The sequence below is a fragment of the Photinus pyralis genome, unplaced genomic scaffold (genome assembly GCF_008802855.1).
Source record: "Photinus pyralis isolate 1611_PpyrPB1 unplaced genomic scaffold, Ppyr1.3 Ppyr1.4_LG1, whole genome shotgun sequence".
Taxonomy (NCBI): domain Eukaryota; kingdom Metazoa; phylum Arthropoda; class Insecta; order Coleoptera; family Lampyridae; genus Photinus; species Photinus pyralis.
The window spans coordinates 61,404,958-61,430,164 of NW_022170249.1; the positions used below are offsets into that span (position 1 = coordinate 61,404,958).

The 25,207-nt window shown below is 38.9% G+C and overlaps 2 protein-coding genes and 1 long non-coding RNA gene across 8 annotated transcripts; 1 reads left to right on the forward strand and 2 right to left on the reverse strand.

The window, feature by feature from the left end:
- Nucleotides 1–609: 609 nt before the first annotated feature.
- LOC116179530 (uncharacterized protein K02A2.6-like) lies at nt 610–23,401 on the reverse strand. Of its 6 annotated transcripts, none has more exons than XM_031499341.1 (3): nt 22,648–23,401; nt 1,123–2,027; nt 610–1,067 (listed from the first exon to the last, which is right to left on the reverse strand). In XM_031499341.1, exons 1-3 carry the CDS (start codon nt 23,072–23,074, stop codon nt 1,041–1,043), a joined length of 1,359 nt encoding a protein of 452 aa, XP_031355201.1. In that variant the 5' UTR covers nt 23,075–23,401; the 3' UTR covers nt 610–1,040. The 6 variants fall into 6 exon arrangements, 3 of the variants coding, with proteins under 3 accessions (XP_031355201.1, XP_031355207.1, XP_031355187.1); XM_031499347.1 differs by having other exon boundaries at nt 610–2,027; nt 22,648–22,776; nt 22,838–23,398; XR_004146999.1 differs by lacking the exon at nt 22,648–23,401 and adding an exon at nt 2,192–4,535 and having other exon boundaries at nt 610–2,027.
- LOC116179519 lies at nt 16,859–20,931 on the reverse strand. Its single transcript, XM_031499318.1, has 2 exons — nt 20,864–20,931; nt 16,859–20,808 (listed from the first exon to the last, which is right to left on the reverse strand). Exon 2 carries the CDS (start codon nt 20,801–20,803, stop codon nt 16,994–16,996), a length of 3,810 nt encoding a protein of 1,269 aa, XP_031355178.1. The 5' UTR covers nt 20,804–20,808; nt 20,864–20,931; the 3' UTR covers nt 16,859–16,993.
- Nucleotides 21,010–21,580, forward strand: LOC116179679. Its single transcript, XR_004147014.1, has 2 exons — nt 21,010–21,146; nt 21,224–21,580. It is a non-coding gene; the product is annotated as an uncharacterized LOC116179679 (long non-coding RNA).
- Nucleotides 23,402–25,207: the final 1,806 nt, after the last annotated feature.

Consider the following 25,207-nt stretch of genomic DNA (forward strand, 5'->3'; position numbering starts at 1 on the left):
TAACCATTAATCTAAAACTTGCACTTAACATTTCTATAGGGTTTTCAGTTGAAATTACCGGTCTTCTGCACTAATAGATTGTCGTAAGACAGTATCTTGTTTGCTTATAGTTCGTGTAAGTAATTTAAGTAATTTGATAAATGAATGTTGGTCCATTCGGAGGAAATTTTGATAATCGTTCAAACTACTACTCCTTAATTCATTTTTAACCATAGCTAATACACCCCGACCATGATTCTCGTTCCGTTTTAATAGCCAAGGTTTCGCCCAAATTTCTCTCTTTTTAGGTTTTTTCTTTATTGTTCGTTGATAGGTGACCAATGCCAATCCCAACAATTTTGTTCCGATTTGCATTCATACTTTAATTATTGTGAATTTTTATGAAACAACGAAGATTTTACAGTAATCAAATATAGGGTCCCTAACAAAAACAACCTTCAATTACAAATAACCCTACGAATGAGCTTCACTGTACCACCACATTTTGGTCAAATTTGTTGTATAGTGTGACACAAGATATTGGCACTGATCGGAAAAAATAGGAGAATGACGTCATTATTTCAATTTGTCAGTTTAATTTGTCCAACTTTTTGATAATGTGACACGGGCTTAAGGTTACAACAATTCTCCCACCTTTAAATAGAGTGGCAGAAGTCGAAACAATTTGAATTAAGAATTACAAAAAGCAAAACAAATAATTAAATAAATGTCTTATTTGGTGACATACTCCTGGATCCACACTGGTTGGTTTCGGATTCTGTTTGATCGTCGGAGTATTAGCTGCGGCTCGGGCTGTGCAGCTGGTTCGGGCTGTGTAGCTGCTTCGGGTTGTTCCCCAACTTCCCGTTCCTGCTGTGTAGGCACTAAGTTATTTGATGGATCACTTTGGTTCCCGTTATAAATGTGTACGATGGGCAAGTTGGGTGCGAACGATACTTTTCTGCGATTGGGCGTTGGCATTGGCGGTTCTGGCTTTTCCACTTGTGTCGATCGAAGTTGGTTAATGTGACGTTTTAACACATGACCATTGTCAAGGTGTATTAAATAATGTCGGCTACCATATACTGCTAAAATGGTGCCAAACTTCCATTTTTCCGATCCTACGTAATTTCGTGCACATACCCTTTCTCCCACCTTTAATTTTCGTGTTACTGGCAGTAAATTCCCAGATGGTGTCTTCTCTTGAGCCGGGCGTAGAATGTCAAATTTGGTGCGCATAGGTCGTCCTAACATGAGTTCCGCTGGTGTCGATCCTGAATTCAAGGGTGTGCTCCTCCACGTAAATAAAATTTCGTGTAGCTTAATGTGATGCGGAATCGGTGAATCGGCCAATGCAGCTAACCTTTGCTTCAGTGTCCGTACTGCTCGTTCAGCAGTGCCGTTCGTTGCCGGATGGCCTGGAGCTGAAAAGCACTGTTTGATTCCATTATTCGAGCAGAAAGATGTGAAGCGATCGCTAGTGAAAATAGTGGCGTTATCTGAAACAATAATCCTGGGTATGCCAAACCGCGAAAACACTTCTCGTAGATATTCGATTGTCAATTCTGTATTAGGAGCACTATTCGATGCAAATACTTCTGGCCAATTTGAGTGGCTATCGATGATTACAAAATAAAATTTACCATCCTTGGGTCCCGCATAATCTATGTGAAGGCGTTGCCATGGAGCGTCAGGCTTTTCCCACGAATGGATTGGAACCTTCACCGGATCTGATTGCATTTTTGCACAGACGGCGCAGGATTTGGCGATATTTTCAATGTCACGATCTATTCCATGCCAATAGACGTAGTTACGGGCGATCATTTTCATTTTCGTGATCCCGCTATGCACGGAATGCAGTTGTTGTAAAATTTGAGGGCGTAAGCTCGTAGGTATTACGACTCGATTCCCTCGTAATACTACTCCTTTATGTGTCGAGTATTCCGGAGCGTATTCGAGAGACGTTGATATCGAGTGTAGTAACGCAGATAACTCTTCATCTTGGGCGGTCTCTTTCGCTACTGTTGAAGCCGTGATTAGTTCGGAATCTAAAAATTGTACAATGTTTGAATAATATTGCGAATGTTCGTCTTCATCGTTAACTAGTAAGCTTCCGGATTTAGTTGCACGAGAAAAATAGTCGACATTTGCATGCATACTTGCTGGGCGATGACTTATGTCGAAATCGAATGCACTCAGGAAAGATGCGTACCGAATTAATCGTGTTGCGGACATGGCTGGTATCTGCTTAGAAGGCGACAGAATATGGAATAGTGGTCTATTGTCTGTAATAAGGGTAAACTTGCGACCATACAAGTAATTATAAAGTCGTTTAACAGACCAAAATATTGCGGTAGCTTCACGGTCAAGCTGGGAATAATTTCGTTCACTTTGTGTTAACGCACGAGAAATAAAAGCAATCGGATGCTCTTCATTGTTTATCACATGAGATAAAACACCCGAAATACCGACCGGACTCGCGTTAACACAAGTGGCAACGACGGGTCGTAGGGCACTAAAACTCGATCACTCGATATTAACGTTTTTATGTCGTTGAAAGCCTTTTCACATTTATTTGTCCACACAAATTTAACGTTCTTTTTCAACAGTTCACGTAATGGCGCTGTACTTGTCGAGATATCAGGTAGAAATTTGGCGTAATACATCGTAAGACCAATAAAGGAATGTACCTGTTCGGAGTTGATCGGGCGTGGCGCATCTACAATGGCTTGAACTTTATCCTTCGTTTTCTTAATACCAAATTTCCCGATTGTGTGCCCTAAATATGTCACTTCCGTTTGAAACAACTTGCACTTGTCGCGATTTAAATGCAAATTCATCGAGCGTAATTTATGTAAGCAGGTGATTAACCGCTGTCGACATTCCTCAATTGTACTACCTGTGATAATAATGTCATCAAAATACACGGCGGTGCCTGGAATGTGTGAGAATGTTTCATCCATGATACGTTGAAATTCGTTGGGTGCGACTTTAATTCCAAAAGCCAATCGATTCATGAGATAGACTCCGCGGTGCGTAGAAATAGCTTGAATTTTTGAGCTTTCTTCGTCCATTTTGATGTGGTAATATGCTTTATGTACATCTAAGGTGCAATAATATACTCCACCTCGTAATCTGTTGAAAATATCTTCGATTAATGGGATGGGGTATCTTGCCTCGTGTAAATTTGGATTGACTGTAGCTTTAAAATCTACGCAGAGCCGTACTTCATTATTTGATTTCGGTACGATTACTAAAGGTGATCCCCATTCGCTGTGTGTAGTCTTGGTAATTATTTGTTGTGATTCCAATTTATCAAGCTCTTTATTTACTTTATCGAGTAACGCATATGGCACTGTACGGTTTTTTAAAAACATGGGCTTCGTATTTTCGCGAATTCGTAACGAACACTTTATCCCGGGAATGCATCCTATTTCTGGTTTAAACAGATCTGCAAACGTAGAAAATATTTCTTCCGCACAATTTGAATTGGGAGACTGCACTTGTTGAACTGCGTAGGGCTCCTGTGGTGTACGATCACTGGGATTTGTATGAGTTATTGATAACCCTAGAGTTTTCATCCAATCTCTTCCTAAAATCGACGTTACATTTCGATTAATGATATAAAGTGGTAGTGTTGCACCTATATCACGATATTGAACACTTATCTCCGCTTTTCCGTATGGAGTGAATGGCTGTAGTGTAAACGAACGAAATTGAATGTCCGCACTTTGAATAACCGCACTTAGCTTTAATTTATCATAATCGCTCTTCGACATAAACGTTACAGGACTGCCAGAATCAATTTCGAAGTTGGATTCCTTATTTTCTAATTGCACAGCAATTTGAAACTTTCTGTCAGTGTAGTTAACTGAGGTGTTCAAAATATTTGGAATGGTGACAACTTGTAGCACATAATTTGAACTTGAGCTGCTTGAAGGCATTGGGTCATCGAGGTATTGTACCGAAGCATTGCGATTCTTCCGATTTTTGAATAACGTAGATATGCAGACTTTAGCAACATGCCCGGATTTATTGCACGAATTGCAATGCAGTTTATCTTGCGAGATTCTACATTCACGTGATGAGTGATTTGCCAGTGCACAGCGTAAACATAAGTGACCTATTCCTAGATAACTGAATTTATTACGTGTCTGTGAATTACAGCGACTTTGAGAGTTTGAGGAATTTCGAACATGATCGCTATTCCTGTTACGGCTGCGGTTTCGATGAATTTTCTTGTGAGATTTCACTTCATTAACTTGCACAGCTGATTGAATAACTCCCGTTGGTAAGGTTGATGAACAGCTTGCCGCAAGATTCTCGTTATTCCTCTTTGATGCTTCGAGGGTGATCGCAAGTTCAACTAGCTCGTCAAATGACTGTTTTTGTTCGATTAATAACCTCTCGCGAATATTTGAATCTCGAAGGCCACATATGAATACTGGTCGTAGGAAAAGTGCCGAAACTGATCGTTTACAACTATCATGTATACAATTGAATTGACAAGGTATACTTAATTGCTTTAAGGAAGCTAGATACTCACAGTAGATGAGCAAAGGGACTTCTAGACCAGGAAGTGACGTCACGCCAATGAGAATCGAGTATTGTGGTCACGTGGTGCGGTGTGAGCCAATGGGAGCGCGTGAGTCGGCCATTTTGTGACGTCACATTTTGTGTGTTTTGCTTCCGTTGTTTCTGGACCAGGAAACGCGTCATAGCTTGTGAAATATTTGTCTGAAAAAAAGGCTGCGTCGAGGATTTGAACCGTCGATACGTGAATTACGAATCTGCCGCCTTAACCATCTGAGCTAGGCGAGGCTTTGAGATATGAACGTTTAGCAGTTCAAGTATTGTTAGAATGAGGGGGGCGCGATTGCAGGGGCGTAGAGGGTAGCAGTAGGAGCGGTAGATACCCCTAGGCCGTATAAGCTATTTCGTAGGAGCGGGAGCTACCCCTATTATGTTTTTAGAAAAAGCGCGTAATTGAAAGAGGAAACTGCAATCTCGCTCTCGCTAGTAGTGATAACATGCGCGCTTTACATTTCTATATTGAGAAACCGCGCAAGATTATTATAGACCTATAACGAGGTGATGGTGGATATTGATATTGGTTGGCGCAGCGAACCCTACCTGCGACTTAGGTTTTATAGGTATCTATAGAGTAACAGCGCGCGAAATTTAGTTGTTGTTATTATAATTAGGATGGGAAGCTGCAATCTCGCAATAGTGTTTATTTATAGCAGCTATGATAAGACGCTTAAATCGTGTGCGAAAAATAATTTTTCATATTGCTAACTAGAAAGGAAATGAGCTTATCTTCTTTATGCTTTATTTTTAGACGCATTATTCTAATATTACATTCTAATATGACATTGGTTTTCGAATATGCTTTGACGAAATACAATCATTACAATAAATCATTAGCGGAGCGGGTCCATCGATGTGAGTGCGCTGCCACGGCTGGTTCCAATGTTTCTTACATCGTATTCGATTACGTAATTCACAGTCTCTTTGCAATACGTTGGGGATCTTGATCCATATTTTCAATAATTCCTCTACACTTAAACTTAACAATTCGCTCTTCGTCTCGATATAATTAGACTCCTTTTGAGCCTCTCGCTGAGCGATGTTGGCAAGTATTCGATCCATTAGCGTTCGATATGAGGATTTAACGCAATGATTTTTAGCATTACCTCGTTCCCAGTTTTATACCTATACCTTTAAGATACACTGCGCATGATGGATTTCTTTTAATCCCCTCCAAAGTAGTTTTAAGAGACGGTATAAAAGCAATAAGAATGTAAGAAATCGATTTATATCGAGATGAGTGCACAAATACAACAAGAATCGCAAGATTCATGGGGTAGCGAAGATGATGATGATGCAAAGTCATCGCTTTCGGTAGATAAATTATCGGTGAATGAATCATCGAAAGAGGAGGAGCAAGGTATGTATTGAATAACGCCGATTATGGTGGAAGCAAAAGATGTATGTTTATAGGAAAGGAAACCTTAATATCCGCATGGTCGCTATTCTTAGACGGAGGCATTATTCTCGAAGTTGGCTTTACACTGGACGAGTACTTTTTCGATTCCATCGTGCAAATATCATGTCCTCCGCATTATGAAGACCAGTATTTACAATTTGAGAGTTGCGAATGGAAAGAAATATTCAATTTTAAAACGGAACACTTAATTAAACATATGGTGCAATGTACGCCTAAAAGAAGGAGCAAGCATGAATTTTTTACCGAGTCCAAAATAATAATACTTGAAGCGGAAGAAGAAGAAGGCGTTAGATGTATTCGAATAAGCGAATCAGATAAATCTATACTATTTTCCAAGCAAGCAGTCGATATGATATTTAACGCTTCCGAAGTGATTACTCAAAAACTGAATGTCGTCAATCACTATGCGATGTATTGTCTTTATGATGACTTTACGCGTGAGTTGGCAAAAATTCTACATACCGAAGGTGTTACTAGCGAAGAGAGCATTTTATCCAGAGCGAAAATCATATGCCAAAATCTCAAATTCTTAACATCGCTATGCAGTTGGAAGGAAAAGTATGATAATTTGCAAGACTTTACTCTTCTAACAGAAATTGTAAACATTCACCCTAGAAAATTTATAAATAGGGTTGTTAGTAGAATTAGCTTGTTAAAATAAAGAATTTTATAGCGTAAAAATGCTTTTTATTTATTCATACGTATCGATACACAACAACTTATTATCCACCTAATGCCGCATATACAATTCAATTTGTTTATCAAACTTTAAAAGTTTAGCTAATACATTATATAATTGCTCCAATACGCCTTTATTAGCACAATGAATATTGAATAAGGATAGATCAATATCGCCTGATTGAATTACATGACCCGTATATTCGCTATATTTATGAAATTTATTTCCGGTGATAAAGTATAGGTATCCATCCATGTATTTAAATATAGAAGTTGTCTTAGCAGGAATATCCGGAAAGGTTTCCGCATATATTAAGCGATTTTTAGGTCGATTACTACAATCATCCAAATCTAGCAGTTCATTTGCACCATGATAAATAAGCGTGCGTCCGGTATAGGTGTTAACTGCAGCATTCACTTTATGGCTGTTTGGAATTGTGAAGTGGCTATAAGGCTGAGGCCATCCTGGTAGCAGTTGCAGACTAGGGAATTGCACTATGTATATGTGACCGCCACTAAAGAAGACAACATCACCGTTAGGCTTTTGATATACCGCTTCCAAACGTTTAAAAGATGCCGGAAGAAACGTTAACCACTCAAGCAGATTCTTGGCAGGTTCCACTTTGCTGCTGTTTAACGCCGATATCCAAACCCAATGTTCATAAAACATATAAAGTCGTTTGTTTAGAATCAAAAAGTGTTCGATTTGAATGGTACACAGGTCAGGTGGTTTAATGGTCTTGCGAGTAGTAGTCTTGGGAGTAGGTGTAGTTGTCTTAATACGCGTTGAAAGATGATAAGTTTTATTCTCTGGTGAAGGGGTACCAGCAGTATCACTAGGATATAGTGCTCGGATTCCAGCTATATCATCCTCATGTAGCGTGATCATATTTGAATTGTAATAAGGAAACATGAGTGCATTTTCATCGCTCGAATGGTGTAATCCGAGAGTATGACCTATTTCGTGTAAGACAACTTGGAGAATAACCGGGGGGAGGTGCATTTGCATCTGCTACATGAGCGTTCTTCCCAATCTATATGCATTTCAACAACATTCTGCTTGCATGGGCTAATACATTGCCCAATCCATCAAACTCGAATGCACATTGCGGATATGGTGGTGAAGCGAACTCATGATGAAATGATATTAATATGTCTGGGTTCCTTGAGCTATAAGTGGTTCGCCCAAACTTGAAATGCTTTATCCGTCATCTGTAAAATGTGCAGGTCATGCATATTGGAAATATAGTAAATCAAAGTCTGTTTTGTCCATTTATACCGATGAGTCATATACGCTGCTGGGTCATCAATATTTCCGCATCTAGGTCGAGACATGATAATGTTTCGGCATTTAATCTGCCATCACTAGGTAGTTTATAGAGTTCTTGAAATTTCTTTAAAGCGTTAACGGTGATATTTGTACGATTATCTTGAATTCACCTTCACCAGGCTCCTTTATATATCTTTTGGTGAGATGACTATATGCCATATCGATTTCACGCTCACTGATTGTATATTATCCGCAGCAGCAGCAGCATTAGCACTAATACAGAAAAACCAGCTCAGTACGATGCAGCTTGCATGATTGTAAAATCTATACTGATTCAAAAGAGGACTAATAAGGATGTGGTAAAATCTATACTTAATCTTCTGTCAACGACAGAATGGTGCAGACTGTAATCGATGTACAAGGATTTAAAACATCAAGAAACGTATTTATACCAAAAGAACTGGCAATTTATAATGGCAAGCAGGTTGCTCATTTTATGTTCAAGCCTCCATTTCCGTGGAATAGCTTATCTACCGATTTACAACGTCAAGCTACCTGGCTAATTCATAACCATCACGGAATTAAATGGGAGCATGGTCATACGCCATCCTACATGTTTCCAATTATACTTCGCCAGTTAATATCATCATCAGACCAAATATACGTTAAAGGAAAAGAAAAAGCCGATTTCATTCGAAAAACTCTATCGCAAAATGTCACCGAGGTGGAAGAAGAACCAGCTCCACCTAAATTAGAAGCATGTTGCTACTATCATGTACGATCACTTTGTTGTTGCGCTTTATCTAACGTTTATTATATTTATAATACTCATGTAATTCAGTAATTTTTTAAATAAAACAACCAAATTCAATCATTTTTACTTTATTGCAATTGATACATCTTAATACGATTACATAATATGGGTTCCAAAACAGCTGCAATGCGTTCTATTTTACATTTGAAGCGGTACCTATCTAATGCGACAGTTTCCCACTGGCCCTTTCTTGCTTCTCTGTGAGCATAGGACCAAACTCGCAAGATATAAATTTTATTTTTTGATTCGTCAAAGCTGACACTCTTCATTTATATAAAGTTTAATTACACTTTTACGTGAACTATAATTAAGTTTTGCGTACGATGCCAGTGAACGGTTCATACTCGATTAATGCATCATGTAAAATAACGCAGTAAGCGATAGTTTCATTTGCAAATGCAGATGATGCTTCAACTTCCAGTTTCAAATCGATCACCACGTTATGGACGCTCTCGTTTTGACGGGTGCAATTGATAATGAAGATAGGCTGCTTTTCGAACTCTTTGTAGCTAAGAAGGGAACTCTCCTGCGACGAGTCGTAATATTGATTACGAAAGTTTAAATATTCTTCGTAAGCATCCACATACTTGTTATCGGTAAAGACCAGATTTTGCTGCTCATACGGATATCTTCGGTTGTTAATGTTTGCTTTTATATTGGAAATGCTTAAATGGTTAAACTCGCTCGCATCTGCTTCTTTGTTATTTCGCTTCCTAGTTTGGAACGCAATCAGTAGCCATTGAGGCCGTTGAAACCCGGTGCTGCTTTTTACCGACCAAACCAACGATCTGGTGGTGGGTAAGGTTGGGTATACGTAAAGGTCGCGCGCATGAAACGCCACTTGTATCGGTGATTCTTGTTAATCCTCCCGTAGATCGACAACTTCATAGCATCGTTCGGAATTACGTACGGAACTTTCCATGTTACCTTCGTAAGATTAATCTTAACTTCAGTCTCGCCTTTATAGCAATCACTATCGTCCTTGGAACGAATTAATATCAGCTCTTGACGTATGTTGACTAGAGGCTTCCTGTATCCTTCGGCAAACCCGAGTACATGCTTTAGAGGTATGGAAGCGCAGAAAGCCGTCTTAGTGCTATTTAGTATCTGAGGAGACCCGGAAGGGCTCCAGCCTGCATGCGATAAGCATCTGCTTTGATCCGACGTGTATGAGCAAAACCCCTTGATGGTGCTGTTTATTCCGTTCCGGGTAATCGAACAGTTTCTATCACCTGATCGCCCAAAATAAATCTAATTTCATCGAAGAGAAAGAGCGGCGCGTTGTTGGTGAAATTATAATCTTTATTTGCGGTAGTCGCATTAAGCGTTCCTTCTAAATATTGTTGTGAGACCTAACCTTCACTTCTGGGAATCCCACGATTTACCTCTAGCTAGCTCAGTTGTAATTAAAAAAAAACAAATTTTTACCCGCATCTCAAGGTCCAGCTGGATTCTGCCACCCTACAGCATTCCAACAATGACATGAATAGGAGGCTTAACCAAATCCTTAAATTCCAATATGAAACTTTACCCCCAGATTTAATAAACTTGAAACAAAGTAAGAGACGCCGACAATTACCTCTCTTTGACTCTAATAAACAAAACCTGGATTGCAATGACTGGTTTAATTTCAGACAAAAAATTGCGTAAATTTCTGTTTTACAAATTGTTACAATTTTAAACAGATAAATGACACACACAAAAAAAAACAAATTACTCAAACATTACAAAAAAAACAAGACAAAACAAACCACTAACTACTACTTACTTTTAAAATTAGTCCGAGAAACGTACTCCGATAAAAAGAGGTAACCGTACACAAACACGCAAACCAAACACTCAAACACCGACGTCTTCTCTCTTCGGGTACCCACAAATTCAAAACTTCCGTGTTTCCACAAAATTCAAAAAAATAACGTAACCGAAGAAGCGCCGGTTGGCTTTGTCACGACCAAAAAGCCCCGCTCTCTTCAAAAATTTTCTATTTAAGCCAAAAGCCCTTCTCCTTTCTTCAACATCCCGCCCGCCAATCACGCGAAGCGTCGATTTTTCAACTTCTTGCTAAACGGCACGTACGCCCGGCAATTCTGCGAAGACAACCTTATCTCTACTTCGCGCTATACCTCGTTAACGGCAAATAAAATTTAAAAAGAAATTTACATCGAAAAAAATTCTAGGAATAAAATAAAAACAGAACACTTCTAAGAAATTGAACCAAAACTATAACATGAAATTTACGCAATCCTGTGTCTCAAATTATTAATAACCCCCCCGGTTAATTAATTGAACTAAACAAAATTGTCACATCCAGACGCTCTATAATTTCTTTCAAGTTACAACTAAAACAAAATAACACAACAATATATAACACTATCGTAGGTGGCCGTGATGAGATCCGCTTTCTGTATGACGAGATTGATCTCATCGGAGTTACCATAAGCGTTTGTCGTATAAGGATGGTATGTTCTGCGATCGCATTCGACGATCATGTCTTCATACTTTACGACCGTGAATAGGTTTTTTAATGCTTCTTCCATCTTTTCTTAGTACTGTATAGCCGAGATATTGCAAAAACTGTACGTCGTCTTCGGTTAATGCACCGTTAGCAATTGTTGCGTCGATGGCCGACGATGGATGACTAAATGAAGAACCTTGCTTACAGAAAATTTTAAGTCCCATATTTTTTCAGCTCCAATCGAATAGTCACTCTTTCTTCGCCGAAATCTACTAAATGACCGTCTTGATCGACTAACCTCAAGGTTATGTTATCTATTTGATGCGCGAGTACCGGTAAATATATAATCGTAGCCGGCTCCTTGATTAACTTATAGCCCGGCTCAACGTGTACGTCAAATTCAAAGATTGTATGAGATAGCGCACTGTTTCTGTATGCTCCACCCGTTAGATTACACTCGACGTGTATATTAGTAGCGTTGATTATTTGCACGTCCAGATCAGATTCATGGGTTCTACCTCCTTTATACAATTTAGGAGAGAAACCGAGCATGCGACCGATGGAGTTCGATTTCCTAAAGTCAATATCGTGTATGGTTTTCATTTCGCATTTTAGCGTATTATTATTAGGTCTCAACATAAAGTCCATCGAATTGGTTGGTTCGTTTATATGATGCTGTAGAATCCTGTTGATCTCTTCAATTTCATACGCGCCACTCGGAATGGTAATCTCTTTGAAGATGCTATCGGCCGCTGCATAGTAAAATTTGTTGTTTCCCTCAAATATATTGCGTATAGAATTACAGCCGTAAAAGCCAACCAACCCTAATCCATATTGATAATTATGGTCTAGTTCGATCGGCGGAAAATATGAGGTGCTGAGGACGTTGCCGGCACCTGTTAAGGTGAACGTTTGAGACATGACTGATGAAGTAAACAAACTCTAGGTTCAATTATTATTTATTATACAGAAAATTTAAACATAAATGTCCACATATCAGCGTATTATAATTTTGCTCCCTAGTATAATTGTATATGATGTTGCATCCGGATAAATATTTAACTATTTCTATTGGTGGCGTCAAGTCGCCGAAGCTATCATAGTAAACTGCCTTCATGCCGCGTTTCTTGAAAGCAACCCAATGCGTACCTCTTCCTTTAGCATCATCCAGGTTTACGATAGCGCACTCGTTTAAATGAGGTTTTCGCGGTAATGTATCACGCATAAACACTCCTCTGAAGAAGGGTACGTCTTTAGCATACTTCACAAGATCCGAGTCCGTTAATGCTTTTCGCGGCAAATTTAAAAGTTTTTTGTCGGATATGGTTTTAAATACAAGGCGTATCCCGTTTTACGCGGTTGAAGATACAGCGAACTGCCTTGTTTGCCCAACGAGGCGGCCTCCATTGCCATGTTATGCCGTTTATTTTCCTCCAGCTGCTTCTTCGCGGCCGACGCATCGTTAATTGCTTTAGCTATACCGCTAGCTCCACCGGCCATTGCGCCCGCAGCCGAAAGACCGGCAAAGAGCGGTACTAGGAACGGAAGAAAACCTCCGACTTTAGGTATTGGTATCACTCGCGGCACTCTCACTCTTTGCTTACCGCCTGCAGCTTTAACCGCTCTCTTGGCGGCCAACAAACTTATTTTGATAAGTTTATTCAAGTTTTCCGATGATGATAGGCCTTTTATTGAATTTCGAATTGGCGTTAAAACTCCACCTCTAAACGAACAAGTCTTCTTCTTTTTCCCGCGCTTTGCGATACGTCGTGTTGCTCCCATGCCAAGCTTCCTTTTGGCCTTCATTGCTCCAGCTACGGCTAATGCTGCTGCTTTCTCTCCAAAACTAGCGTCCTTTGCCTTTACACGATCCCAAGCTCGAATTTGAAGTTCTTTATCGGCCCGATGACGATTCTCAACGTCTTTGAATTGATTGTATGCGATGTCGTGTTGCTTGCATGCAGCGTCCAACTGATTTATTCCTTGATCACCCCGAGCTAGACGCTGCTGTAGTTTGGTTCCCGGTCCGCAGTATTGATATCCGGGGATATGAAGTTCCACCGGCAATTTGTTTATCAAGGTGTTTATAAACCCCTTTCCTACTCGGCGATCGGCCATGAACTGATCAGTATAACTCAAACTATCGAGTAATAATGAAGTTTATGAAGCAACCTCAGCAATTGCATGTTGAGGATCATGATTTGTATACTGAATCGGAAGTGTCGGGGAAACACGGCTCATTATTTCCGGCTTCAATTAGAGCGGTCATCTGTGGACCATCGGGATCCGGAAAAACGAATGCGATGATAAGTTTATTAGAAGCAGCGAATGGTCTGAAGTTTGAAAATGTATATGTATACTCCAAGTCGTTAGAGCAGCCGAAGTATAAATATCTGGAACAAGTACTTAAACCCATTAAAGGCATTAAGTATAATGCTTATAGTGATAAGGATGACGTAATAACTCTAGAGGAGATTAGCAAAAATTCGATAATGATATTTGACGATGTTGCGTGTCTAAATCAAGATATAATTAGGGATTATTTCTGCAGAGGACGACATTCTGGTGTGGACTCGTTCTATCTTTGTCAGACATATTCCAAAATACCTAAGCAGTTAATACGCGATAATGTAAACGTTATTGTTCTATTTAAACAAGACTATATAAATTTAAAACATGTATATGATGAGCATGTTGGTAGTGACATGACCTTTGAGCAGTTTAAATTAATGGGTTCAAAGTGTTGGATGCATAAGCACGATTTCATGTGTATTGTAAAGGATTTTGATTATGGCCGATATCGACGAGGTTTTGATTGTTATATCGCACTTGGACAACTTTGAACTACTGTTGAACAGCATCATTGAACCGGTGTGAGCAGCTTTGAACCGATGTTGGACCGCCTCTGAACCGCTTATGAACCGCTTTCGAACTGCTTTGAACCGCTTTTGGACAGCTTTGAACCGATGTTGGGCCGCTATGAACCGCCTTTGGACTGCCTCTGAACCGCTTATGAACCGCTTCCGAACTGCTTTGAACCGGTTTTGGACAGCTTTGAACCCATGTTGGACCGCTATGAACCGCCTTTGGACCGCCTCTGAACCGCTTTCGAACTGTTTTCAACCGGTTTTGGACAGCTTTGAACCGATGTTGGACCGCTATTGAACAGCTTTTGATTGCTACGAACCGTTTTTGCACCGATATGAACCGCCTTTGGACTGCTATTAGAAGCACTTTTCATCGATAATCAGTTTAGTTGATTGTATGCGGGCCGTTAAGATGAACGCGCAAGATCAGGCAATTAAAAGAAAATTAACTAAAACCCGTAGCGAAATAAAACGCAAGCTTGCGGCTCTTAAAAGAGGCGAAACCGAAACATTGCGATTAGTGGAAGAGACTTATAAGCCTATAGTTGACCCATTGAAGACGCTAGCTAAGCAGGAGTTGAAAAAACAAGCGTTAACGCCAAAAGTTGAAAATAAAATTGAATATGAATCAACTCCAATGCAAGAACAATTTGCAACGCCTCGACGCACCGAAAATACTGCAGTTCGTAAACGAATTAGTTTTCCGCCCGATATTAGCGAAATAGCGCTTGACGAAGAAGAAAACGATGAAGCGGAGGAAACTACTAGATCGATTAGCAACTTATCACAGCTACATGATGATCAGCAATTTTTAGACCAGTATCATCATTTACCTCGCCATTATATCGACCGGATGATTAAGGATGCAACGGGAGAGGTCGATCACGTTCACGGACTTCGATACGATTCCGAATTCAAAGAGTGGGCTATAGGAGATTCTATAGTGCAGTTTGAAGGGCCCGATATAAACATAAAAAATACACTTTATACCGGCACTCCTGGGCTATATGAATTGCTCGTGCTTAAAAAGCCGCATAATTACTCCTTCAAGGATAGTCAATCGTATAAAGATATTTTATTAGCTACTAACGCATACAAAAGGAACTACGATCCTAGACAACAAATCATGGGTACTAAGTCGCATAAATACGTTAATATCGTGAAGCCGCTACTATCGGAACATTTTGGAGCAGGTGTGAAGGAGGTTAATAATAAACAGAAGGAGTACGTGTACTGGAATACTCCCCACGAACTAGTCGAGCGTCTCAGACTGTTACACGCATCGCAAGCAGCCGGTCATACCGGACACAACAACGAGATTTTAAGCATTGAAGAGGAGCTCCGAGAAGAAGGTATAATCGCTTAGTCCGAAAATGAGCGTTGACAAATTCGGAAGACATTCGTCCTCAAGATTATATAACGAACAGAATACCTTGCAATTTACCGCCGCTAATGATTATGATATGCAAAACAAGAGAATATGTAATGTTGCCGATCCTGCTAAGGGTAGCGATGTTGCTACAAAACAATATGTGGATAATAGTACTCGGAACGCCGCAAGCCAACAATATGATATGCGTGGTAATCGGCTAACCCATCTAGCTGATCCGGTGAACGATGGCGATGCCGTAACAAATGGATACCTACACATGTTTGTAAAATCGTTTAAGTCAATCACCGATGGTCATATGAATGTCATGCATGAAATGGAGCGCAACTTGGATGAAATTCGCGAAAAACTAGGGATGAGTCCGGTGACAGACTTTGCCGCATTGACTATGCGTGAATCTCCGCCATTTATCGGTAGTGATTTGGAAGATGACGAAGCTCGGCGTCGTCGAGGAATTGCACAGATCGGCGAGAAAAAATTTTCCTCGAAAAAGAACGATAATCAAGCATCGTGATGACCTATGGCAAGCTGATTTGGCCGAATTCACGCGATATTCTAAAGATAATCGAGGTTATAAATATATATTAACCGTAATTGATTGCTACTCCAAATACCTATGGACGCGACCCTTAAAATCGAAGAATGCTAGTGAAGTGAGCAAAAACATGACCGCTATTATGTGCGAAGGAAGAGTGCCAGTCAATTTACAAACCGATCAAGGAAAAGAATTCTATAATAAGGATTTTGAAAAGTTAATGCTGAAACATACCATCAATCATTACTCTACGTATAGCGTAAAGAAAGCGGCCATAGTTGAAAGAGTGATAAAAACTTTCAAAAATGCATTATATAAGCGGTTCAGTCTTCGCGGAAGATATAAATGGATTGATGTGCTAGCGGAAGTGACTTTAGGCTATAATAATACGAGACATTCGACTATTAAGATGAAGCCTAAAGATGTAGCTGCAAAGACATACTTACCAATGTTCCATAATATAAAGATAATGGGACCAGCTAAATTCAAAATTGGTGACGTTGTACGAATATCCAAGTATAAATCGGTGTTTTCAAAAGGCTACACTCCGAACTTTTCTACCGAATTATTCAAGGTGGTTAAAGTAAAAGTTGGCAATCCCGTTACGTACTTATTGGAGGATTCATTTGGTAAACCAATAATGGGGCAATTCTACGCGGAAGAAATGCAGAAAACTGCTCATCCGGATATATTTCTTGTTGAGAAAGTGTTACGGCGTAAAGGAGATCAGCTCTACGTTCGATGGCTTGGCATGGATAAATCACATGACTCGTGGATTAAAAAATCAGATTTTGTATAACTTCCATGTTTTATTATTATAAGTACACATGCTATTATATTTTACAATGAATAAATATGATTATGAACATGCGCACTTAATTTCCTATCCTAATAAAGTCATTTACAAAGAATACATATGATTAATAGCTATTATACATTTAATTTCATGTCCTAATAAATACCTATAATTACAAACAAACATACTCCCAAATTACTTATCCTAAGTCCATTTCAGCGGGAATACTATAATGTCCCCAAGGCAGCGTATCGATACCATTTGGCATCAAATACCTCTTATTATCGTTGTTACTAAGAGCAATTTTATGTTGTTCCATACTATATACATGATGATTCTTTGATATGATGCTGCTTTGGGTGACACTTTTAGTAATCCCGCTCCTTAAACATTCTAAATAATCATTGAAACTTAGTCTATTTTTTACAATATAATCTCTAATACCTTTTAATTTCATTACATCATTATCGCTATCCATAGTTTTATAACTGTACATTTTAGATGCCAAAGCCACCCAATCGGTTATGATTCTACCGCCCAATTCATCCTTCATCATTCCTAGCACTTTTCCATTACATCTAGGGATATTATAGATGTTGTTTTCAGGATAATCAGACGTATCGAATCGTGAAATATTTGCACGTATCAATTCGTATGCATCATCACATACCATCTCGTACACGAGGCTATCGGTATCCATGTACAACAATTTCAAGCGGTCGTCGCTAAACTGATGCTGCATAAAGTTATAATGAAAATCGTACATTCTAGTTTTCGAAATTTCCAATATTGCCATCCCAACATATAGCGGTTTATTAAATAGAATTTCTGTTTTGGATAGCTCGATAGCCAATAATTCATCATCGAAGATCTCTCTGCTATGGAAATTGGGCTGGGATATATAATAATTGGCTCCGTATCTACCACTCCACCGGGTAACAAGCTTAATAATGCGATGGTTCCGCACATTCTCCATCGTTTTTCCGAAATTTGCATTATTTAATAATTTATATAGATTTTTTTCAAAAGCGTTAGTGGCTTGCGCTCGTAACCTTGCGTTCAAGTCTATATATGGTTTTAACCAGCAAGATTGTTTAAAGTTAATAGCCCGGTGAACTCTTTCAAGGATGAGACCTGCTTGAAGACATTGTTTTAAATTTCTATAGTGAATAACATATCTAGTTTTTGAATGCAAGGTTGCGAGCAATTTCTTATTTTTAGCGCCCGGTGGAGTGTCGTGTTCAACGCAGAAAGGAATGGATTTATGTTGATCGTGCAATTGCCTGGGATACAATAAATCCACCTCTAAAATGAGACCTTCGACCGCATCATCAGGTGTATTTAATATCGCTTCAGGAGTTAATGACTTTAATTTAGCCTCACTAAGCCACTTAAAATTATTTAAAGGTAAACACTGGCTTTGAGCCCACCCATACAAGTTAACCATATCCATATACATGATATGAGTAGGGGGTTTAGTAGGATCGTAATTCTTCCCATTCAGATATTTATTATTGGCCTTGCTGTATTTCGTACAGCATTGCGTTATGCCTCCCCTTATACCTTTTTCAACAAACAACATCATATCAACATCTGTGAGCAGCTCGAGTTTAACTTTGGTGTAATTCAGCATGCATTGCCACGTGTATCCGGGCGCTGTGAAAAAGAATGCTGGATCGAGTTTATGCGTTGTTATGCACTTTTCTCTAAAATTGGTGAATACATCTGCAAGTATAAGCACATCGCTCATTAGATAAAGATCGCTATATTGACCCAAGTTTTGAGTTTCAAATTTTCGCCAAACGTTTCTAGCATGCGAATATTCCTGATCTGAAATGTGCGACTGCCTCAACTTGCTGTAAAATTGTATCTTTTCCGGTAAATTGGTTTCATTAAATTTTTCCCAACTATCCATATATTCATACGGATACACGCCCTTTTTAGTTAAAAGTTTCAGCTGCTCATCATTTAAATGGCTTAACGTGCTACGCAAAATTTTGAAATCGTCAAACTTCAAATAGGACGCTAGATTATCTAATGATTCGCTCATGAAGCGATACGAATCTACGAATCTGAATTCGACATCTGCATTCTCCATTTTCTTAGTAAATGAAATGTAACGCTCCTTATTCTTAGGTAGCAGCGTAACTCTCCCAGGAATAGCTTGAGCAATATCCTTAATTATAAAATGACTATCGTATCTGCTAAAATTATGAAAAAATATGGGTATCATATGTGGTGCTTTATAACGTAAATTGCAGGCCTGATGGGCACTACCGCGAAACCGACCTGTAAAGTGGCAGTGATCGCGAACTTTGACCTGGGGCGGTAAAATGGGCCCTTCACAAATATGACAATAGGTGGATGCATTATATCCCAACATTTGCAAATCATTTAACGGTTCCATTTGCACTGGATTAATGAAATATTGTTGTAAATTGTTTGAAATTTCTTCAAGTTCACTGGTAAACCAATTAATACATTGCTCACCCCTCTGCAGGCGGAACCTCGACAATGAATTATCAAAGGTGCAATGCAAATAATATGCAATGCTACATACGTTATGCTGCTTATACTTTACGGTGTTTTGCGTCTCATCATCCTGAAAATCTTGTACCAAACATTCCAAATCACAATAAATGATGAAAGGAGCGGTCTGTTTGAATTCATGGTTCTTGAAATATACATGTGAACCGGGCTCTGGCATATTTATTTTACACTTATTAACTAACTTACAATCTAACTCATGTGCATTAAGTTTATCTGGTGAGCTAAAATAGTGGAGACACCTATCGCAAATATACAGCTTTCCATGTCCCTTCGTCAACTGTGAACGTACCAATCTCGACAAATCTTTGATCCAGCAGAAATGAAATCGAACCGCTTCATCGGGTTCCTCACTATTGTGAGCGGTAGCATTATTCTCAATATCCTTTTCAATTTCATAATTCTGCTGGATCATGAGTAAATTAACGTGATTCGCTTTCTTTTCGGTGTTAAGATAAATAGGAACAGTGACATAATCGGATTGCGTTTTTCTAGTAAGGCCGTAAATATTGATAGATAAATTTGGATTTTGTTTTAAAAATTTTTGGAGTTGGTCTAAAGACATGGGGAAGCTAATACCATCAAAATTTAAGATTTGCGCATAATATGGATAAGAAGAGATACGATTGGTGTTGAGGGTAGCGGGGAAGAGGGCTGATGACAACGCCCATCCAAAACACGCTTCATCATTATTTTTAACATTGATGACCGCTTTTTTAACTTGAATTTCTTTAGGTAATTCTATAAAGGACGAGGCGTGCATTAAAGTCACACTGTTTACGTTCACAGTCAAGGAAATTATCTTGGACAGCCCCCACCCGCTGTCCTGTTCCTCAAATTGCATTAAGCGCTCCATCAAATAATCCACCGCGTTATTATTAAATAATTGCTTCAAGTTAGCTTCACTTAAATCGCTAGATAAAATAGTAAAATTCTTAGTTAAAAAACTAAATTCCCTACATGCTAGTGCTTCATCATTCTTATTCAACGAGGGCTTTACAAATTCCGCGCAAAACTCAAAATTTGTTTTCAGCGGGCTATTATATTTGGGATAGATGTCTCTAATCTTAGTGATAAATAACTTACAGCTATCGTTAAAAAATGATCCTAAAGTCTTATGTCCTAGATTAATAATAATACCGGTACTCACACGCGATTTGAATGCGGTCGCCAAATCTCGCCATTCCACCAACGGTCTTCTACCTAGGGAGGAGCCGGCAATAGGCTTCCCCAACTGGTTAATAAGCACCTTGTAGCGTTCCATTTTACCAGCCACAGCTGCAAGGTGCCGTTTATCTCCAACCGTTAGCGGCTCTGCTAGCGAAGATTGGATTTGCCTAAGATTAGCATCGATGATGTTGATGAATTTTGGAACCTTGCTAGCAGAGCCAAGATTATAGTTTTTATAGAAATGGGCAATCATTTCAAGCGTTGTATTCACATTGTCTAAAATATGAGCCATTTTTCCTAGAATATCTACATTAAAATACCGAAAGTTTTATTTAAGATAAAACGCTCTTACCTGATTTTCGCTGCTTAAAAGAGGATTTCTGCTTTGAAGTAGTAGTTGAGACAGTCTGCTCACATACACATACACATACAAATGCAATGACTTAATTGAAATGCGTCAGCTTAAATACATTTCGATGTAGATAAGAGACGGGATGCTGCTTCCGCTCAGAAATTTCTAGAAACACTGCCAGGATGCTGCATCCGCTATGATTAGATAGAAAATTGAAATAAAAGCCGAGTGCAGTTAACGTCTCAGTCAGTGATTCGTGCGAACTAGTTTGCGGCGTTATTTGGTGAGTATGATTTTAATGACTAATTTTGTTAAGTAGCGGTTAGATTATTCATTTTTTCACTTATTTATTTGTTACAGATATTTACTGCTCATAATAATGGAAGAATTTGATTTCGCCTCCTTGAACTCATCTACCTATTGTAAGCCATTCATAAATGCAAAAGATCTGGAAATCGGAAATAAATACCCAATTACTGATATCGGCGTAATCGGCACCAAGTTTGGAGATCGAATTATGGTCGAAACCGAGACCTTCAAGTGCATACTGCCGCAGCGTTACCATACATACCTCACAGAAGAAAATCGGCTAGAGTTCCTTAAGTTGACCGTAACAAATAAAGTTGTATTTATATCTAGTATAGGAGCGGTAGGCTCAACAACGAATTTACAAATAATTACATAACCCTAATTTGAAATATGAATAAAGGTGTTAACCATTATTGATGATGATCCTTTGAAATATTTCTTTTACTATCCTGCACCTCTACAGCGACCCACCATCACCTCGTTATAGGTTAATACGTCTCCCATTTATAATAATCTTGCGCAACATCGCTCGGCGAGAGGCTCAAATAAGGAGTCTAATTATATCGAGACGAAGAGCGAATTGTTAAGTTTAAGTGTAAATGACTTATTTATTGAAAATATGGATCAAGATCCTCAACGTATTGCAAAGAGACTGTGAATTACGTAATCGAATACGATGTAAGAAACATTGGAACCAGCCATGGCAGCGCACCCACATCGATGGCCCAGCGCCGTTAATGATTTATTGTAGAGATTGTATTATGGCGGAGCGTACACAAAAAACTGTGTAGCTTCATAATTTCTAACATATGTAGGTATTAATTATATGCATTAAAATAAAATGGTTATCTATTACACTTTTAAGCGTCTTATCATAGCTGCTATAAATAAACATTATTGCGAGATTGCAGCTTCCTGCACCTCTACAGCAATTCACCATGACCTCGTTATAGGTTAATACGTCTATAATAATCTTGCGCGCTTTCTCAATATAGAAATGTAAAGCGAGATTGCAGTTTCCTCTTTCAATTACGCGCTTTTTCTAAAAACATAATAGGGGTAGCTCCCACTCCTACGAAATAGCTTATACGGCCTAGGGGTATCTACCGCTCCTACTGCTACCCTCTACGCCCCTGCAATCGCGCCCCCCTCATTCTAACAATACTTGAACTGCTAAACGTTCATATCTCAAAGCCTCGCCTAGCTCAGATGGTTAAGGCGGCAGATTCGTAATTCACGTATCGACGGTTCAAATCCTCGACGCAGCCTTTTTTTCAGACAAATATTTCACAAGCTATGACGCGTTTCCTGGTCCAGAAACACCGGAAGCAAAACACACAAAATGTGACGTCACAAAATGGCCGACTCACGCGCTCCCATTGGCTCACACCGCACCACGTGACCACAATACTCGATTCTCATTGGCGTGACGTCACTTCCTGGTCTAGAAGTCCCTTTGCTCATCTACTACTCACTAATGGTTTCGCTTGCTGTTTGAGATCTCTTCATAAAATTGAATTGAGCTACGTCTATGTTTTGCCTTGGACATAGATGTTTCGTTAAAACATCTACAATTTCGGTATACGTTTTTGAAGTAGGCAAATCTGGTGAACATAGTGAACAGAGAAGTTGATAATATTGGGTGCCAATGCAGTTTAGAAGTACCTTGGCTCGCAGTGCGTTTCCGTCAGGAGTGGCTTGAATTCGATGGAGGTCAAACAAGTTTTCGAGTCGTTGAATATACGTCGTAAATGACTCTATTTTTCCGTTGAAGTTGTCGAAGTGTATCTTTGAAGCATCCTCTTTATCTTCCTGACGTGGCGTCTCTGGGTGCGGGGTCGGGTTACTAACTTTTTCCAGTAGTTGTTGCAAAGTAGCGATAAATTGGGTTAATTCCGTCATGCTGATTATTTATATTCGATGAGCAATAGCAATCAGGTAAAATAGTTTCATTGGATGGATCTTGAACTTGTGATATGTGGAAACGTGCTTACTCATTGCGTGGCTGCATCGTGCTCATCCTCGTTCCTCGTCGCCAATTTTGTTGTGATTACTGGATTAATCCGATTAATCAAAGAACATCTTTATTAAATTCATGAATAATGCAACAAAATTTTGGAACTCCTTATCCACACTCGAGCGTAGTACTACTAGCCACCTTCGCCTTCCTCCGCTTGTCCCTGTTGACCTTCAGCTGAATTATGTGGCTGTGTCTAGGCTGACGCTAAATGTGATTACATATTTACCTACATAAGGTTACAACATGCATCTTGCGGCAACACCAACGCAGCATCGTGTTGACACCGCCATGTTTAAAACGAATACCATTTGGGCAACCATAGTCACGTTGTTTTTTAAAACGAATGCATTTTACTGCACCTCAATTGAAACATGTCAACCTGTGTCAACTACCCAGAACAAAAAACTTAGAAGGGAAACGTAAACGGGAACAACTGAGGCGATTTCTTTCGGTGATCCAAACGCGTTTGGATTGTCAAATCACGTTCTTTCGAAGTGTGATCTTATAATCATGATTGCTAAAATCGAGAACAAACTGAACATAAAAGTTTTATGATCACGAATTCCTAACCTATAAATGCAAGGATATTTTTGCTCAAATGTTAGGTTAGTCCATATTTGTAACTGAAGAGGAGCATAATCGCGCAAGTACTTCCACTTGAATTTAAATTATTTTCATAGTCCAAACAAAAAATACGTAATTCGAATGCAAATGTGTACTACGTAAACTTAACCATACTTTGATTTAAATTCGCGCGTTCTTTCGTAAAACGTGATCCGACGAATCACGATTTTGAAATCATGATTGCGAAGTAGCCGAAAGAAAGCGCCTCTGAGTACAAATATAATTAGTTTGGAGAACATTCAATAGATGGCGCATAGTTAGCGTGCGTGTTAGTTACTAAATCTAGTGACTTTCGTGCGTGTTCGCCATTATGACAGTTGAATTTTGAATTTTGATTGACGGTTTATTGTGCTTTAAGTATAATTACTATTCATTATTACAATGAATTATGCATATACAAGTCGAGAACGTAAATGTTGTGTGACAAATTGTGAAGACGTTTCCCAAAAATGGAGCCCGAAGTTTTTAAGAATTGGTTTAGAATATAATGTGGAAGAAAGTTTTTGGTTTATGAACGTCATTTTTCTGACTGCGCGTTAGAACCTGGAACACGAAGAGATTTAAAGCGTGTGGCAGTTCGCACATTATATTTAGCAGGTAACACTAATTGAATTGTAATAAATTGCTACATATTTTGTTTTTAGAACGATCTCGAGAGCATCATACAGTAGAGTTCCATGAAGTTGATCTTGTATCTTGTATAATCGTATTAAATTAAATATAACTCCTTGATTGGATTAATTGGAGTTCTTACTTATAAAACAAGTGCCCTGTACTCTTTGAATGCCCTGACTGGTGAGGTGCATCCGCATTAAACTAAATTTATTTGGATCCCTATAACAAACAAAATTGGACTTCACTGACTGGATTCATTTACCTTTTAGGTTTCAGCTAGTAAAATCCAATGTTATTGTTACAGATCCGGAGAAAGTCGGTATAATGCGGACGTAGCTTACATTTTAATATTTAAATTTGGCGCCATACACGCAAAAGCTGCTGAGAACATACACGAGATGGCGCGTCATTTTTACATTACATTACAGTTTCCATTCTAAGTTTGTTGTTCTATGGTCAACTAAAACGAATAAAGCTAAAGTATATAATCACTCAAATAATAAGTGATTTCTTGCGACTTGCGAGGTAACTTACGTGTACCTGAGTATGTACCAGTATGCTGGAAGTTACCTATTACATCACCGTTAATGACGTAATTGGTTGTATGGAAGTAAGATCACCTGAAAATCGAAAGTTAGGCATAACATAACCTTGTTTTGTTTCTGTGTTTTTGTTGTAATTTTTACTTGTACCTATGTGACATAGGCTATGTCGATATTAAGTAATAATAGTATGTGGATGAATGCATTATTAGAAGAGTTTTGTATAGATGATAC

Coding starts and splice junctions, on each gene's coding strand:
- LOC116179519 (XM_031499318.1), bottom strand. CDS start 20,803: ATGGCTCATATTTTAGACAATGTGAATACAACGCTTGAAATGATTGCC.
- LOC116179530 (XM_031499327.1), bottom strand. CDS start 23,074: ATGACGGAATTAACCCAATTTATCGCTACTTTGCAACAACTACTGGAA. Junction 2,028..22,647: donor AACAGCAAGCGAAACCATTA/GTGAGTAGTAGA, acceptor TACAATTTTTAG/ATTCCGAACTAATCACGGCT.